Genomic DNA, 19,216 nt, shown 5'->3' on the forward strand with positions numbered 1-19,216 from the left:
GCTCTCTGTACAAGCAGACTAGTTTAATTATTTCCTACTTTTAATAAGCTTTCTTTTACATTAGGGAAGTGACAATGTAGTTTTTCCAATGAAATACCTAGAAAAGTCACACATCCTTTTCAGTGGGAATGAAGTCAGGTTCTTAGAAATACACAGAGGCTACATCTGTGCCCCAGGTGTGCCACACAGGGTCTGGGATTATTCTCTGCCCCTTCACTCAACTCGTATAATCCAGTTGTACCCTCAACATGAAACCTCCTTACTCTCCAAAACAAGGTGACTGCATCCAAGTCTTCTATTGTAAAATAATCCCTGATCCAAGATGAGTCTATAATCATGCCCAGGAAGTTTTTGAAAGAGTGCTTGTTGGCTCAAAATTATGCCAAGGAGCACTCTATACATAAGAATTGTCTCCCTTTTGCTCAACTTGTACATAAAATAGGCAGACCTAAAATCGATTTTGTTTGGACAAAACAGAAATTGCTTTCTTTCCTCTACTAGGGATGTGCTCTCTGTACAAGCAGACTAGTTTAATTATTTCCTACTTTTAATAAGCTTTCTTTTACATTAGGGAAGTGACAATGTAGTTTTTTCAATGAAATACCTAGTAAAGTCACTGTGTATCCTTTTCAGTGGGAATGAAGTCAGGTTCTTAGAAATACACAGAGGCTACATCTGTGCCCCAGGTGTGCCACACAGGGTCTGGGATTATTCTCTGCCCCTTCACTCAACTCGTATAATCCAGTTGTACCCTCAACATGAAACCTCCTTACTCTCCAAAACAAGGTGACTGCATCCAAGTCTTCTATTGTAAAATAATCCCTGATCCAAGATGAGTCTATAATCATGCCCAGGAAGTTTTTGAAAGAGTGCTTGTTGGCTCAAAATCATGCCAAGGAGCACTCTATACATAAGAATTGTCTCCCTTTTGCTCAACTTGTACATAAAATAGGCAGACCTGCCGCTAAGTAAACCCCTAGACCATTAACCTAGTACTGCCAAGTTACCACCAAACACCGCTAAGAAAACCCCTAGACCATTAACCTAGCACTGCCAAATTACCACCAAACCATGTCCTTCAGCACCACATCCACATATCTTTTAAATACCTCCAGGCACAGTGACTCAAGCACGTCCCTGGGCAGCCTGTTCCAATGCTTGACAACCCTTTTGGTGAAGAAATTTGTCCTAATATATAATTTAAACCTCCCCTGGTGCAACTTAAGGCCTATGAATAAGATTCTCATTAAATATAAAACATTTGTAATTTGTGGTCTTAAAAAAAGTTTCTGTAGAAACATTGCAATGTTATATTCAAACTCAAAAATTGAAAATATCACAGCAGTTATCAAAAATAATTTGAAGGAGTTAGACCCGAAAATATCCACTTGTAATAAACACAGTCCTTTTCCTACACAGATTAAGTATCATTAATTTGTGTGCTAACTTACAAATGCATTGATCAAGGGAACAGTATAATGTAGCTTCTATAAACTGGGAGCTTTTACTGAAGTTGACAATATATTGCAATCAAACACAGGAAAGGACAATTTCCTTCTCACAAACCTCACCTAAATCCAGACAAAAAAGGTATACTAAAATTATAAATATCATATTTTCTCTGTGATGGGAGTGTGTTTTCTAATGGTATTATAAAAGTGCAAGTTTCTTTTAACTGATAAGTAATTGCAATTATACATCTAATTTGATTTTGCTTATTTGCTGTGTTTTAAAGAAAAAATAATTTCTTTGTTCCATACATGAAAATATCAAGTAAGGTGAAGATATTTTATTTCTCATTAAAAAACTTTCTATCTGAACACTTCAACAAGGACAGCAGAAGGAAAAAGAAATCTTGAAACCCAATAAATTTAACACGAAGCCTGTAAACTAAGAACTCCGTCATGTGTAAGACAGTTGGTGAAAGCAACAGACTAGATTTGATGGATCCTGAGATCCATTTCTCTGACACGCCCCTACTTTCAAAAGCATTCAGGTTTTACACTAATTATCAGTGTTACATTTTCTCCATTCAAGAAGAAAGAAAAAAATCTCTATAGAGTAGAAATGTAATTTGTGTGTGAGGTTTCTTTCAGTGACCTCATATTTACCTCTGTATATTGCAGATACAGCAGTAGCAATCTTAGCAGGTTATCATCATCTATTACTCAAGAGCATGCTGGTTATCTTAAATCCCGGTCTCACCACATTCAGTATTTCAAGGTAAGATCACGCATTACATAAAACACGAGTACAAGCACTTTGATGATGTATGTGTTCAGCAGTATGCGGGAATTAGAGAGTTAATTTCACTTTGTGCACACATGGGTTATACTTGAGCTGTGAGTAACTGCCCCTCGGAAATGTGTTCATTTTGAAGATGACTGGCTGTTTTCGTATTTGGAATCTATACTTAACGTACAAGTGAAACACTTTGTTAACATAATCCAGCAATGCCTTATGACTTTTTAGTTTAGAACGTTCCCTGTTACCGTATTAAAAAAAACTATGTAGAAAAAAAGTATTGTTATAAGAATTTATATGGAAATCCATAGGGTAATATTTGGAACCATGTTTATTCAGCCTTTTTAGCCACTGATTTAGATGTTGCTTTTTTGAAACCAAGGTACGATGCACTAGTAAACATCACAGCACATCTGTGTAGAGTGCAAAACCTAGTCCCCTTACACTAAGGCAGTTAAGCTGGTACCAAAAACCTACTATGTACAAGGCCTGAATGTGTTTTACATGGCTTACACCGCAAGTAAAAGTAAAGTATATGAAGCAGAAATCTCCACCTGCCCAGAAATACCACTTTACATGACAGAGAAGGGAAAACTTAAGAGTAGACTGAATTCTGGGAAAAGAGCTTAGCACAAAGTCTGGATTGGGAGGTGTGACTTACATAATTTCCTGAATGTGGCCAAGCTCTGGGTCAAGGAGGAGTGCATTTCACATGAAAAATCACGCTACCGAGTACGTTCTATCTTTCAGTTGTGGTACCGCCATCTTTGGAGTCTTGATCCTACAATCAAACCTGCAGATGAAAAATTCAGTGAAAAGCTGACAGGCACATAGATGCATTTGTGCAAGCAGATCCTTAAGGTGAAAACTACCGAGGTATCATTTTGGCTTTAGGGGGCTCAAGAATCAAAACCAATGTGCAGCACAAACAACGAAATGCCAATAGACACTGAAAATCTTGCTGTTTTTCACTTTCCGCACAGTATTAGATACACATGTAATACTTGTCTCGTTGCTTTAATATATAGAGTAAAATCCTTGCTGCAGTGAATTCAATGGGAGTTTTGCCATTGACTTCAATAGGGACAAAGTTTTTTCCCAGTGCTGGTGTGACTTTCAGCCTGTTCTTGCCCTTTTAATACATGTGATGACAAAATCCTGTACTTCAATTCCAAGGATGGATCAGCACCCTGAAGCAATTAAAACTGCTGTAGTATATCATACTTTTCCAGTATATGGCCTGAAAGACCATAGAGCAGAAATATTTTTGCTTTATGCTGTAAAGGTAGTTAAAATTTACCCCAAAAAGTTGTTTTAAGATATTAAAACATAGAATCTATTTCTAAACTCATCTCTCAATGGATGAAGTTGTGTATGCAGATATCTCAGTACACAGCAAACTTCCTCTGCCTATCTTAAGGTAGGATTTAGTCATTCATTAAAAACAGAATAAGTGCTAAAGGCCACACACATACATATGATCATCTGAAGAGTGCTAGTATGAAAGGACAGGTCGTGCTGAAAGTATAAAAAGCAAGCATATGTTGTAATGAACATCACTATTGTTTGCACTGTGATTTCAAATTTCATACAAATGGCCAATGACAAATGCCAGAAAAGTTTTAAAGAACTCATTCTGTTTGTAAACAGAGACAAGATGTAAAATATTTAACAAGATGGATATAATGATTAACACTGAAGTTTAACATTGTAAGGCTTTTAAGAAAAAACAAACAAACATGGGACTAGCTTAAACCACAGACGCCAGCTTCAGAAAGAAGCTGAGCACTGCTACAGTGAGAAATAGAGATGTTCAACACTCCTAAATAAAAATTTTACAGATTATAAACCTGAAGCATGAGATGGAGTAACTAAGCAACCACAGCATTTTTCTTTTCCGACATACGATTTTACATTTAAATGAAAATTGTGAAGAGAGATTCCAGGAAAGACAATGTTCCTTAAACATTATATATCCAGTGGACACATGTACAGAGAGCGTCTGAGCAAAAAAAAATTCTTTCATGGAAGTCTGATTTTTACTTGTATGTGTAAAATTCACCAACAGGTTTGCTAAAATTTTAATTGAGTATGAATTAAGACCTTACAAGTGTTGTCAGATACGCATAATCCAAAATGTGTACCTCTGCAGACACTAAACTCTGCAAGAGGCTGTGGCCATTTCTTCACATACAGCTGGTAAAGTTGGAGCCAGAATTTAGCTAATCTACATGGACCAAAGAAATGAATAATGTTAAAAACCTATTGGAACAACCAGTTTGTCACTTCAAACATTCAGTTTGTCTTTTCAGAAAGAACTAGATGTTTCAACAAGTCTTTTTCCATCTCTTAGTTCCAGTGATTTCATTACTCCCAATTTTTTAATCTCTAGATCTTTAGAAATGCAGATTTTGCTAAGCAAAATGGAACTATTTGAATCTAAAGAACTGAAATTATTAAAGCTATTAATTATCAAGATGATGGTTACTCCTTTTCCTGTATAGTTATTCAACCTCTCCATTAGCCATACTCTTCCACCGCCATGCTGAAGAACTGGGAATTTACCCACAAAGTGCCTAAGTCTAGCTTCCCTCTGGGTGCTTTTACATTAGTTTTAGTTTCAAACGGGAGGTGAATCTCCCTAGCATTCCCCTTACCCTGCTTTGATCAGCACAGCACACCTATTCCACAGGGCACAAACGAATTCTTTGGAAAAAATCAAAAAATGCTTTTCAAATGCCAGTGGACATCCAGTGAACGTGACTACACTAAAGCTAGTCTTAAATAGTCTTTTCCCTTAAAACCTGTTGACTTGGATATGGGGTCACCAACACCAATCATTTAACTTTACAGATATACTCTGATCGTGACATGGGAATTGCTGATGTAGATGGAGCCTGATGTTCTCTCATCCCACACAGCAGATACAGGTACCCGGGCTAAAACTGCGCAGGGTCTGCTCACGCACAGCTCTGCCTTATGGGCCTAACTGACCCGTAAAATGACATAGTGGTGTGACCTTACCACACAGCACCATACAAACCCCACAGCGGAGAAACTCAACCTCACCACTACTAGCAGGTCTGTATCTGCCCAGTCGTACTGGTATGGTGTAGTCTGTATGGCAAAACTCATCTATTTTGGGAGGCTCCTACTAAAAGAAATTCTACCTTCTGCTTTGTCTCAGTGTTTAACAAGTTGTCTCAATTTGGTCTTTCACCTGAAAATGGGTATATTTTTTGATGTAAAGGGCATATCCTCTCTGCTTTGACACTTAGTGGCACTGAAACAAGCAATGTGTATTTTAGGAAGCAACAATAACTACTGTCTACCACTATTTTGTAAAAGTTGTTTCTGCCCTCTGCTTTTTTATATGTAAGCTGCTGAGTTAATGACAAATTTCATATAAATGATGATATCAACATACCTTAAAAAAATATAACAGTATATAACAATATAACATAGACATGATCTAGTAAAACATTTGAAATGGAATTTTGATTGCATATTGAGTAAATAGGTAAATAGATTGAGAAATATTTCAAGAGTTAGTTCAGGTTACCTGAAAACACTTAAAGTGGTTTCAGATGGTGTGATTAATGCGATGACCCTTCTAGTGAAACTCTGCAGCACACGCACCCTCATATTTCATTACAGGTCAGTCTGCATTCATCGCTCCTGTGCTCTGTCCTTCTCCTGGAGGAACACAAGCGCATTTCCACACATCCAGCTAAACTTGTGGTTGTTCCTGCCACCTAGTGACCAGCGCTCAGCTTCACAGAAACACAAACCAGGAACGCACTGAGGACCCACCGTCAAAGACAAAAATAGGAAAAAGCGCACAAGCTTTTGTTTTGAGAGGACTGTTTCGAGTCCCGATGATTTTCATGTTTTTTGACTACTACAAAAACCATCAAATCTTTTGGACTGGCTTCAGAGGGGAAAAAAAAAAAAAAAAAAAGTGTTACATGGATCTTGCAGTGTCAAAGGTTCTAGAGATGTTAGGTTTCAGGAAAAGATGATGTGATTATTTTTATATCCCTTACTTCTAATGTAAATGTCATAATTTAAACAATAAATCAGGGCTTACTTACGCTGGAAAAACACGATCCATTTATTGTGAGATTTATCTTAGCTGGAGATGCTTTCACTCTTCATTTTGAGAACTTTGAAATGTCCTGTATTTCTGCTGAGCCACTCACTCATACTTGTGTGTTCCATACACCTTCCCTTTCAAAGCTATTTATTTAAAATACAAACACAAATGCTATTACAAGGAATGCTGCAGTGCCTTTAGAAAAGCAATCTGATTACATGCAATAAAAAGTGTTTCTGGCAATCCAAAACCACTGATAAATTTTCACATTTCCACAAGACACAAGCTGGAGAGGGATGAAACTGAGCCATGTAGTGTAAGTTCCTCTGCCCATGGCCTTAAATATGTCACGACCTAATCAAATCCCATAGGAGACAATTTCAAAGTAATTTGTTATGACAGACTTTCCTTTCTAAAAAAAGAAAAAGTGTAAGTTATCTATTTTAGTTAACAGTTTTATGATATTAATATTCAGAAACAATCTCAGCAACACTAAGGACAGATCCCAAAACAGTCATGGGAATTAAAAGCAGGGTATACATTGTTTCTGACCCCATGTGGAATCAAAGCAGTTATGATCTCAACAGAATTCTTCATGAAAGTCAGGTGCTTCAGAAAGGGATTCAGTCCAGTCAGCACACAGCACATGGAACTAGCACCACAAGCATACATCTGTTTAGTCACCCAGGAATATTCTTGCCCAAGTAGATTAAGTCTGAAATCCTTTTCTGTTCCTCTGTTGGGGAGATACTCCCATCCTCTTGTAATCTGTACCTCTTGCCTTTCTTGGAGGTAGGTGATTACCCAGTATTTTTTCCTCCAAGGAAATCAGTAAGGCTCACTTATTTTAAAACTCAGAACAGAAGATGCTGATAACTTTTTTTTTTTTTTGTATCCTACTGATTGCAATGTTTCCCTGTTTATCTTCCACTGCTCAAATCAAAGAAATACATATTTACCACCTGCCAAGAATACTTTAAGAAGGCTGCAGACTACTGTTGGTGTTTAGACTGGCAGAGGAATGTCTGTGTTATCCAAAAGCTATCCTTTGGGTAATATATTTCAGTATCCCTGTTGGTGTTTACAACACAGGATAGCTTTGTCTTACGTTCCCACAACTCAAAATCAATTTTCATTAAGTGTTGGAAGTTAGCTGTAACTGTGATCAGTTACTCATTATCTCATTTCAGCACAGGTGCTTACTCACACAGTGCTATGCTCTACTTCCTGGCGGACAGCTGACAGCAGAGCTTCATTTACAATATTCTGTTAAGCTGTACTAGAAGAATACTTTTACTTTCTTTATACAAACACTTGAATCCATAAGGAAAACTAGTATCAATTCCTTCACAAGAAATCTCACGTGGAAGTGTACTGAAAGTAGTCAAACTCAGACCACCATCTCTTAAAGAATAAAAATAGGTATAAACAGCCACTTCATTTCATGAGAACAGGAGGCTTTTTCAGTGAAAATTTTTCATTAACTAATCTTAAGGCATATACAAGAGTCCTAGAAAAATCTTCCTTGTGAGAAAACTTTCTTAGGTGGACGTGCACAGACATATTTTGGAACACATGCAGTACCCCCACGTTGAACAGATGGATATAGACAAAAAACAACTTGAGGGTCACTTTAGGAATTTTGTCCTAGTCAAGTTTTGTTAAGAGAGTAAAGCCTCACACATCAAAATTATTTTTTAACTGTATTTAATTTTTGCAAATGGAATATTAATAAACTTGCTATGGTTTGTTAACCTTCCTTACTGGAAAAAACAGCAAAAAACATTTAATGGCTTCCTCACAATAACAAGAAGGAAGGAAAATGTAGCTTTTTCTGGGAACAACAGCAACACAACATTTGTCAAGATCAATAAAGTGGAAGAGATGAAAACTCAGAGCTAGTTGTACTACTTGTACAGTAAACAAAGCTGGGAAAACCCCTTGAGATTTAGTACTAATCAGTGTGGAATGTGTAGTTTCACCAATACTTTACAACATTTGCAATTCAAATGTAAACACTGAATAGGTTTTGCAAGTTTGCAAAAGTACACTACAGGGATGTTCTGGGACAGCACAACACTGCTATTTCTGCTTTTTGGCTGTTACGTGCTCCCTGAACACTTACAACGGCCTATAGTGAATCTTCAAGTTGCAAATGTTATTGGAGGAGATCACTTTTGAAATTTGGCAGTGCTTTAAGCATACCTGACACTTTGCAATGTAGATATCAACCCCGTGAGAAAACAAAAAATAATAAAATAATATACAACTCTTAAGCAAACCAAAGACCTACCAAAACCTCCACACTATGTCTGAAAAGACATAATTCCTTCACTGCCTGAAACAATGTAAGTTGCAAAGAAATTCCATAACACAGTCACAAACCCAAAAAAGCTCTTCTTTCCTTCCAGAAACAGGAGAGAAAGCTCCAGGAACCAATCGGCCCTGACAAATTGTCTGGTCATGCCTTTTGTTTTTCCTCCCCTCAAGGCCCCCACCTCACAGTAACACAACTTCAAAGGAGGGACATGCTATATTCCACCACGTGTAACTGCCCATGGTTAAGGCACGCTGCAAGGAAGCTGGCAAACCAGCCAACCAAAAAAAACAAACAAACCCATTAATAAAACAAGAACAACAAAACAAAACAAAACAAAACAACAAAAAACCCCACAACTCCAAAAGAAGAACGAATTAGACGCGGCGACCCCCTCCCTCACAGAACAACGGGACCTAGGGCCCCGATGCCAGCACGTCACCTCAGCCCTGGAGGAGGCGGGATCTCTGCCCTTGGGCCGTGCCGATTGGCTAGTACTGCCGCCAATCAATCCTAAGCCCTACCCTCCACCCCAGAGGCGCCTCAGGCCGCGGTAGTGCTACCGCGCACGCGCTGTGCCCGGCAGCGTGTGAAGGCCGGGCTCTGCGTCGCCATTTTGTCGAGGAGGAGCGCTCGGCTCGGTGTTGGGTAAAATGATCGCGCTGTGGCCGGTATGGTTCTGGCATGTCCCTTTCGCGCTTGTAAGCGGTAAGGAAGCTGCTGTTGAAGGGTGGTGGTCTTTGCGTTCGGGTCTGGTCTAATCTAGCGGCGGCAGCGTCCGGCCGGCGGTCCGCGCCTTGTGGAGTGGAGTGGAGTCCGGCTCTGCTCCTCTCAGGCGAGCGCTGCCTGGGGCATCGAACAGCCCGGTCTGGGGGGCTGCTTTGGAGAGCAGCGCATATACCTTAAGCTGTCACACAAGTCCTGCTTTCGGCTGCATTTAAAAGCCCATTTATTATCACACAAGTTTATTTGTCTGGTAGTAGTGCATGGTAGGAGTATATATTTTGATGGCTGAAGCAAACGCGTGACCAGTCTGGCTTAGAAAGTGGAAGATTATTTGTGTGATGTTCTGTTGTGTGTTCTTTTGAGCTGCAGTGAGGAAAGAATGGTCTCACCATGGTTTGGGGAAGGTAGAATCAGTTTTGTAATTTTGTCTTGTGCAATCTTAACACTGTAATTAAACTGGATAGGAGGAACTCTTTCAGGGTGCATTTGTTGGGCAGGAGGAGGATTTAGAGACGTAGTACAATAATATAGTGTATGTGTATTTTTCTAACGAGTTTTCTATCATATTTCCTTGTAGAGAGATGCAGAATTGTTAAAAAGAAGGCTGAGGTTTCTAAAGGTGTGTTCTGAATAAGTCCTAACTAGTATATAGGTGAGTAAAAAGCAAAAGGTTGTTTTGTAAGCTGTAGAAATGTGAGTGCACTGGTGTATTATTGTTATTTGGGCTGTGGCAATGGGCAAGTAAATGTTGATGCACAAATTGTTTTGATTTGTTGTGTTGTTTCTGCAACCAGGGTTTATTTCAGTGGAGAGAAAAAAGCAAAAACAAACCACAAATAAACCAGGAGGTGCCTGAAGCATCAGTGGTGTACCTTCAAAAGTTTGATTCTTTCTAATGTTCAGGTGTTTCTTCCAGGCAGACAGAACCTTTTCCTGAAGGCTGACTTCTTTCATTGAAAACGCTCCGAATGTAGCTGTCTGTTTTATTACAGGGAAAGGTGGAGAAGCCCTAGGGGCCTTGTTTAAGAAGGTGTTTGGTACTGCTTTTACTGGGAGGTTTTCTTGGGTAGCTGGTGGTTTTGGGGTTTGTTTGGTTTTTTTTTAAGAAGTCATATATTTTTCTTCCTCCTGCCCGAGATGTCCTAGTAAACTTTACAGTAGGAGTACTCATTTATTTATTAATCTTTATTTTTTTGTGAAACCAGAATGATAGGGATCACTACTTAATCTGAAGGCAGGTTGTATTCTCACTATGTACTTCATGTTATGCTTGTGATTAAAAACTACCGTGGCAGTTTTTCTCTAATAACTTGAAGCTAAAAGTTTTGCTTTCAGCTCCGCATAAAAATTCATAAATTGAGCATGCACATTTCTAGTCTTTCCTCGTGTGTTCATCCATTGTCTTTGACAGATGTTGTCTGCCCTTAATGACTTTGTTAGAACAGCACTTTATTCCATAAAGTTGCTTGGTCAAATTGTGGGCACGCACAGCCTCTTAAACAATCTGAAACCACAGATCCATTGACAAATTTGAATGGAACTGGAAGCTGATCGTGAAGACCAGATTATAGATGAAGGTCAGAGAATTATCTGAAGGGTTTGAGGATACTTAAACTGTCAGGAAAGGAGTGTTGAGGCAGCACAAAAAGGACACCTGGCACAAGTCATTAGTTGATGGGCAGTTTGAAAATGTTGGACCTAGATAATGTGTTGAAATTCTGAAAACTTAAAACAGGCTACAGTTTTACCTTATAGCGTATAGGCAGCCAGATTAAGTAAACGGTAAAGCACAGATCTGTAAGATGTCATTGATTTGAAGGAGTGATTAACACAGAAAAAGCAGGACCAGTAGGGGAAGTGTCCTTCATCATGCACATATTAAAAAGAGAAAGAGAAACAGACTGGAAGTACTTCTGCGGGTAACTTGCGACTGCAAGTTCAGTGCAGTGAAACACTGTATCGGATCTCCTTTGGAGAGATTTACTGGATTTACTAGTTAAATTCACTGGATGTAGGCAACATTTGTGAGATGAGCAGAGATTGTCTAAATGACATGAATTGCTTTCCGCTCTTTTGTTTTCTTGGAGAAGAAATACAGCTATCTTTGTGGTTGTCTGTCCTCTTCCACATCTCTGATTGCGAATTATTCTCAAGTCATAAAATTAGTCTAGCCACAGGAGCAAGTGCAGCGATACCTTTTTTTTTTTCCACATTATGTGAACATGTCTTTATAAAGACAATTATGTCAAGTGTATCCTGGTTGCATAAAACATGACATTGTTAAATTTTTAGTATACATTTTGACCATAAGTGTGATAATATGCTATTAAAATGCTTTGAAAACAAATTTAATGGGAGGAATAGGTTGACAGATTTAAAAAAGGAAAAAAAAAAAGGGAAATTGTCAGGCTTATCTTACTCCTTTTCTTTGCAGACAGAATGGAATCTCTGACTCCCTCACCAGACGTAGCGGATATGAATCTGAAGATAACTAGTATAGAATGCCATCCCAAATGTTTGGTTATAGCGTTCCAGGGTGAATACAAGGCAGGATGTGAGCTTGACTATTACATACTACAAAATGAAATACAACGTGTAGTCAAAGTAAAAGGTAATGTTTACATTGGTGGATCTTGTTTGGTGGAAGACAAAGAAGGAACATGGCATAGAGGAAGAGTTCTGGAAAAGAGAGAGAGTATTTGTGAGGCTCTTCTTATAGACACTGGGCAAGTGCTGGTCGTTGAGGAAACACGTCTTGCTTCTGCTTCTGATGAATTGTTTCACCTGCCTCCAAAGGTGGTTTGGGGTGTTTTTGCAAGCATACTTCCTCTGCGAGAAAAATGGAGTCCAGAAGCCATTAACTATTTTTCATCTCTGGTAGGATTACAGATTACAGGTCATGTGAAAGCTGTTACACCGTACCAACTGTTCATTGTAGAAGTACCAAAGATCATTAGTGATGTCCTTGAACTGAAGTTAGGAAAATGTATTGATGGAGATTCATTTTGTCTTATTGTAGAAACATTAAGAGCATTTCCCCAAGAAGTGCTTTGTAAAAGTGTGCCACAATTGTTGAAACAGAAGTATCCAGTCAAGGATTTTCTTACTTCCATTAATTCTGAGAAACCAACAGATTTTTGGCTAGTTCCAGATGTTCTCTTTCCACGTCTACCTGTTGGCAGTAGAGAAAATGTAAAAATAACTGTTGCAGTAAGCCCAAATAAATTTTACTGTCAGATACAGAAATGGCAGAAGGAGCTGGAAGATCTGACAGAAGCTATGCATTTGTACTATGAAGCTGTCAGTAGAGAAAATAATAAATCTTTTGATAGTTTAGGGCTACTCTGTGCTGCCAAAAGGCAAAATGGACAATGGCATAGAGGAGTGATAAAACAGGTTCTCTCTGACCATGTGGAAGTCTGGTTTATGGATTTTGGCAATATTGAAGCTGTGCCATCTAGCTGTGTTCAGAAACTTAGAGCTGAGTTCATGGCATTACCAATGATTTCATTTCCGTGTGCGCTCTCTTGTTTTCGTAGTGAGGATGTGGCAGTAATAAAAATTCAGCTGAAAGAACTTGTACAGGCCTTGATAGGACAAACTTCTCTGTGTGTTTATGTTGATTTATTCAATGACATTAAACACTTGTATTATGTTACGCTGCAAAGTCAAAATCTTGTAACTAATGCTAAGCATCCAGAAAACCTGAATGAGGCAGCTGCATCATGTGTCTCGCTTACGGAAAGAAAAATCACAAGTATTGCTGTAAACTACAAACCATTTGATAAGAGATACAATTCATTTAAGAATTGTACAGGAAATAAGCATACAAAAAACTGCTTACCTGAATGGGATATTGCTTTGTCAAGCCACTGCAAAAGAGTAGAAATGCAAGTGAATACTTTCCATGCTGCTTTTGTGGTATATGTCATAAATCCGTCTGACTTCTGGATTCAGACATGTGAGTATCAGAATGAATTTCAAGCCTTGATGAAAAATATTGCAGATGCATATAACCAATGTAGAGCTGATGAAATGGTCCTTATAAACCCAGAACCTGGATTGCTCTGTTGTGCCAGGTATAGCAAAGATATGTGTTATTATCGGGGTGTTGTCATTGAAGTGCTTCATGTAAATATTACTGTTTATTTTTTGGACTTTGGAAATATGGATACTGTACCCTGTTACGATGTGAAAACATTGCTTCCTGAGTTCTGTGATTTACCAGCTTTGGCTATGTGTTGTGCACTTGCTTGTACGTTTCCTGTTGATGATATGTGGGTTAAAAAGGAAATTGATTTTTTCAAACACATAGTGTTTGACAGACTCCTCCAGCTTCAAGTCATTGGAAAGCAAAACAACAAGTATATTGTTAATGCGCAGTACAGGAATGGTTTGGAGCAAGGAAATGTTGCCACATGCATGGTTCAAGCTGGATATGCTGAATACTGGGAAAACACACTAGTTTCTGATATGAATTTAGGAAAAAAAAGTCAATGCCTGGATCGCCACAAATTAAAAAAAAGAAAAGTAAATGCACAGGGCATCTGTAATATTCAAAAAAACAAGGTATCTGAAAATAGAGAGACATTTGAGACAGAAAAATCGTTAAGTGTACCATCAGTGCTGAGAGAGTCTGTTGTGCTGTCCTGTTTTGGAAAAGGTGCTATCTCTAAAAGGCATAAATCGATACATGAGACAAAAATATTTTATAAAGAGTTTGTGTTTAAACCAGGAACTGCTTTTGAAGTGGTGTGTTCTTACATTGTTTCTCCAGCGGATTTTTCATGTCAGTTGCGAGGTAAACTGCCAGAGCTGAATAACTTAATGGAACAAATTCAGACTTATTATAAAGAACATACCAGTCCTTACAAACCTGGACAGATTGCCTGTGTTGCTAAGTGTCCCAAAGATGGGAAGTGGTACAGAGCAACTGTTTTGCAGCAGGTATCAACAACTGAAGTTGATGTGGTGTTTGTGGACTATGGTTATCAGGAAAGAGTTTTACTTAAAGATCTGCAAGATGTTCTTCCAGATTTCCTAACTCTGGAAAGTCAAGCATTTCGATGTGGACTTAAAAATGTACCCTTTCAGGCTGACTCACTTAATTGGTCTGGAGCGAGTAGGCACTTCGAAGACTTCATTTCTGCTTCTGGAGGACAGCTGACTTGCATCATTTATGCTATTATTCTTGTAAGCCCCAACTGTTTATGCAATATAGTTGACTTACAGAGTCCATTTACTAGTGCAGAGGAGTTCCTCAGAGAACGTGGTCTCGCCCTGTCTGAATATATTGGCCTGAGAACCCTTGCGCCTTTGGGTTCTCTGTACAGTTTTTGCTACTCATCTTTTAACATAAAAATTGGAAGTGAGGAGGAGGTTTATATAACTCACATACATAGTCCTTCAAAATTCTATTGTCAGCTTAATCGAAACACTGAAACTATAGAGGCATTGACGAAGAAAGTTAGTGTCGTAAGTAAAATGTCAAATAATGCAAAATATGATACCAGCAATATGCGACTATGTTTAGCCAGATATTTTGAAGATGGTCTCTTTTATAGAGCTTTGGCTTTTCCTGTGGAATCAACATCCTATGTATCCGCTGAGTTTGTGGATTTTGGAAATAAGAATTTGGTAGAGAGAGACCAGTTGATACCTATTCCAGACTCTGCCACTGACCTAATACTCACACCAATGCAAGCTATTAAATGCTGTCTGTCAGGTCTTAGGGAGTCAAAAATTCCAGCAAGAGTTACTAGATGGTTTGAGGAAACATTCCTGGGTAAACTGCTGAAGGCTGTAATTGTATCCAGAGAATCAGATAGACAGATTGTTGTGGAGTTGTATGATGGTCAACTCAAAGTCAGTCAGAAAATTAAAGAAAAAATGTTGGAAGAATTGGTACCAAAAAATTATGCAAAACAACGTGTTGGAAGTAATAGAGGAATGATATGTCACATGGAAAATGACAAAGAAGTTAGTAAAGTAACTGATAGAAGTCCTGAAAAAGTTAAATTGAAAATTAAAATGAAGTGCCAAGTATATGATGAGTATTGTCAGGGAGACAGTCGACAGAATTTTGGAGATAAAGAGCAAACTGCATGTAGTGCACAAAAGTTGTGTAGCGGGTCCTCAAAACTGCTAACTTTACAGGACAGTCAGGAATTGGGTTTTAGAAATACTGTCACTGCTGTTCTGGAGCACAGAGAGGAACCTCTGGTTGGAGAGCCCGCTTCTCACTCACTCTGTCATCCAGCTTTAAATTCAAAGGAAATAATTGTAAATGCTCTCTCTGAATGTCATAATGAAAGACTAAATTATACAGGTCAGGAGGAAAGCAGTAATGAAAATATACCTAAATTGACCAGTCTTCCTAAACGTGATATTCAGGTGAATTCTGAAGTAGCAGGGTATATTTCTCATATGAATAGTCCATCTAGTTTCTATGTTCAGCTTGCAGAGGATGTAAACTTAGTAACACAACTAGCAGAAGAATTAAACAGAAGCATGGTGAATACAGGTAATGAAAATCGCTTAGATGATCTTACAGTAGGGGCTCTCATTGTAGCAGAGCATGTCACGGATTGTTTTTACTATAGAGCAGTTATTAAAACTCTGAAATCGAGAAACTCCTTTGAGGTAGAGTTCATTGACTATGGCAATGCAGCAGTTTTAAGTGCTTCAAAAATCTGCAGGATTCAGAAAAAGTTCTTAACTTTTCCAAGACTCAGTGTTCATTGTTTCCTTAGCAGAGTAAAAAGTGTTCCTGATGAAAGCTGGACTAACAAAAGTGCTTCCTATTTTCTAAGCAAAACAAATAACAAGCAAGTCACTTGCAAGTTCGTACAGCAACATGGAGAGCAATGGGAAGTAGATATAATTTGTGATGGAGAGTCTATGTCTCAAGACCTGCAGAAAAAATGCAGGACAACATGGCAAAACACACCAATGTGTAATTGGGGAAACAGGCCAAAGCAAATTCTTGTTACAGATAGTAATCCTCAAGAGAGAAAATCTAGGAAGGGGTTAGATGATCTAAGTAAAACTAAGATAGTTAGGATGAAAAATGAAGGACCCTTAAATGTCTTTCCTCAAGATCTAAATTCTGGACAGGTTGAAGGAGCAAAAGTAGTTCATATTTCAGAGAATGGAGAATTTCATGTACAGTTATGTCGAAATTTGCAAACATTACAAGAGTTAAATGTCATGCTCCTCAAAGAAGCACAAAAAAATGATTTCCTTAGAGTGGATGACGTTGAAGAAGGATTGGAATGCATGACAAAATGTGAAAGGAACTTGAAGTGGTATCGATCAAAAGTAATAAAGAAATTTGTCAGGGAGAAGTTAATGCGAGTTTTTCTCATGGATTATGGTGAGTGTGAGATGGTGTCCTTAAATAATGCAAAGAGGCTCAGTGAAGAGACCAAAAGTATTCCTAAACAAGCTGTGTGTTGTAAATGTGTTTGGTTTAAAAAAATGAAGAAAATTCAGTTTGTCCATGTAATAAATGCAGTCCTGGATCGTGAAATAAGGATCGTGTTTTTGAGATATTTGGAATCCTCTCATATCTGGGAAGTAGATATTTTAATAGAGGAAGTTCTGCTTCAGGAGTATTTCAATGAACTCTTAAGTCATTGTCAGACTATTGTTGGACCAGAAAAATCCAGTAATACAGGCTGTAAGGAGTTTGATACATCATTCAAGATAAATTCCATCACATGGACGCTGATGCAGAGTGGCAGAAGGTATCCTGGGTTTGTAACTGCAGTTACTGATCCTTCAAACTTCTGCATCCAGTTTGAAGTCTTATTTGATTGCATGAAAAACTTATCTTTGCTGCTCTCTGACCTTCCTGATGATTTGCCAGCTTTGCCAAATACACTTGTGGCTCCTGGTACTAGCTGCTTGATCAAGTTTGGACTGGAAGGACAGTGGAACAGGGCAGAAGTTAGTGAAGTAACAAGTCAGTCCGTTGTTCTTAAATTTATTGATTATGGCTTTCTGAAGGTCATCCCTTACTCTGATATCCATAAACTTAAAGTTATTCCAGAAAGTCTGTGTTTCTTACCACGCTTGGCACACCCTTGCTCTTTACATGGTATAGTCCCTGCCAAGGGGGAATACTGGAGCGATGAAGCTAAACTTCTGTTTCAGAAGCTTCTTAGCAAACCGAGACTGATGTTTCATTTTAGACACTATGGCTCTGAAATGGCATTAGAGGTGGATGTTCTATACAAGGAGATCAATCTAGCTGTGGCCTTAATTGCTGCTGGCCATGCGGTCTACTCTAGAAGAAGATGCTGCCTCATTCCAGTCGGCAGAATTAAATCAGAAAAAACAGATTTCTAGCCTTAGTGTCCAGCTTCTAACTACAGTGTTTCCCTTTGTGAATCTGATTGTAATGATGCTGAAAACTCCTATAAAGCAAAAAAAAAGTGAAACAAAAAATGTCTGAAGCATAGTACTATGTGCGATGAAGTTTCACATATGGAAGTTTGGTACAGTAGGTGCTGGAATATCATTAACAAAGGATCTGAGTTCATGTAACACTGAAGGAAAAGAAAAACTGTAGAAGATGAACAGCACTGTGGAGAAGTTGGAGTTTCTTCAGCATTGCGATAAGAAAAGTAAAATTGACTTAATACAGTGTAAAACTGCTACCAGAAGCACTGATTGAGGCTTGTGATTCTGATGTTCCACACTCCAGAAAGATGGTGTGAAGATATTGTAAAAATAATTATTTTTGACAGTAAGTAGACTGCGGTTAGGAGGGTACTTCTTCAATGCATTAAAAAAAAAATACAGATCCTGCTTTTGGTATATTTTCTCCTTCAAGATCTGTTGTTACATTTATTTAGACAATCATGTTTTGGCAAACTTTTCTGTCAGAATGCTTTTGAAATTTATGTGTGTATGTATAAAAATCTTTATTGGCAGTAATGTCTAGTTTACAGTGGAATTGTCTCCTTGTTTTGAATGTTCAGAAAACAAAGATGCCATGCATCATCTCTTTGTTTCTCCTTCTAAATTTCGTATCCGAGTATCTTTCTCTTGTTGGGAGAAAGTTTACTAGCAATAAGCCAAAAGCTTGGATCCCCATTTATGGCAGAGACCCCCATTACATTGTTTTCAGTAAGCTCTTGGTGGAAAGATGCCATGGATGTATCTCAGGGTTCTTGTGTGCTTGTTCCCTGATCTCTTCTCCATCTTTCCCACCCATCTGTCAAAATGAGGAGAGGGAGTTTTCTCCACACCTTTAGTCTGTATCTTGAGGGAAACATCCAGAGCTGCTTCCTTTTTTTTTCTTCTTTGTAGGAGGAGGAAATTTCAGGAGAACTGAAAAGTGATGATATGCTGTATGTGTTTTAGAATTACTTTTTTTCAGTAGCTATTCTGAAATTACAAGAATTAGTAGTATGTTTCTCTGATTACATTTTTCTTTTAATTTTCTATTTTTTTGAACTTTTTCCCTCTGCCTCCTTCCTCAGTTGTTTGGACAAAGATAAAGCATGAAGAGGCCTGAAGTCTCAGAGGTTTTCTTTGTATGCCCTGTGATTGTTTGAATTTAAATGAAAAAAAGGAATACATCTCTAATGATAGGCAATACATGTAATGCATCTCTATATGCAAAGGAGAAGAAATGTGTCCCAGAAATTCGTAGAAATAAGAGATAAGACAATGCTAGCTGATCTTTACAAAGTTAACTCTGCTGGTGAATTATTCAAAAAGCATGCAAATGTTTTTCAACACACAAGCAAAAGATTCCAATTACTAACAAATGAGGAAGTGCATACGATAAAATTTCTTAAGTAAATATTAGCTATAAAGTA

General features: G+C 38.2%; 1 protein-coding gene across 1 annotated transcript; it reads left to right on the top strand.

Annotated features, from left to right (window-relative positions):
- Positions 1-9,964: 9,964 nt before the first annotated feature.
- Positions 9,965-17,735, top strand: TDRD15 (tudor domain containing 15). Its single transcript, XM_014956754.1, has 2 exons — positions 9,965-10,035; positions 11,818-17,735. The coding sequence occupies exon 2, from the start codon at positions 11,823-11,825 to the stop codon at positions 17,733-17,735; it is 5,913 nt and encodes a 1,970-aa protein (XP_014812240.1). The 5' UTR covers positions 9,965-10,035; positions 11,818-11,822.
- The last annotated feature ends 1,481 nt before the right edge of the window (positions 17,736-19,216 follow it).

This window comes from Calidris pugnax, unplaced genomic scaffold (genome assembly GCF_001431845.1).
Source record: "Calidris pugnax isolate Ruff unplaced genomic scaffold, ASM143184v1 scaffold171, whole genome shotgun sequence".
In the NCBI taxonomy this organism is placed as follows: domain Eukaryota; kingdom Metazoa; phylum Chordata; class Aves; order Charadriiformes; family Scolopacidae; genus Calidris; species Calidris pugnax.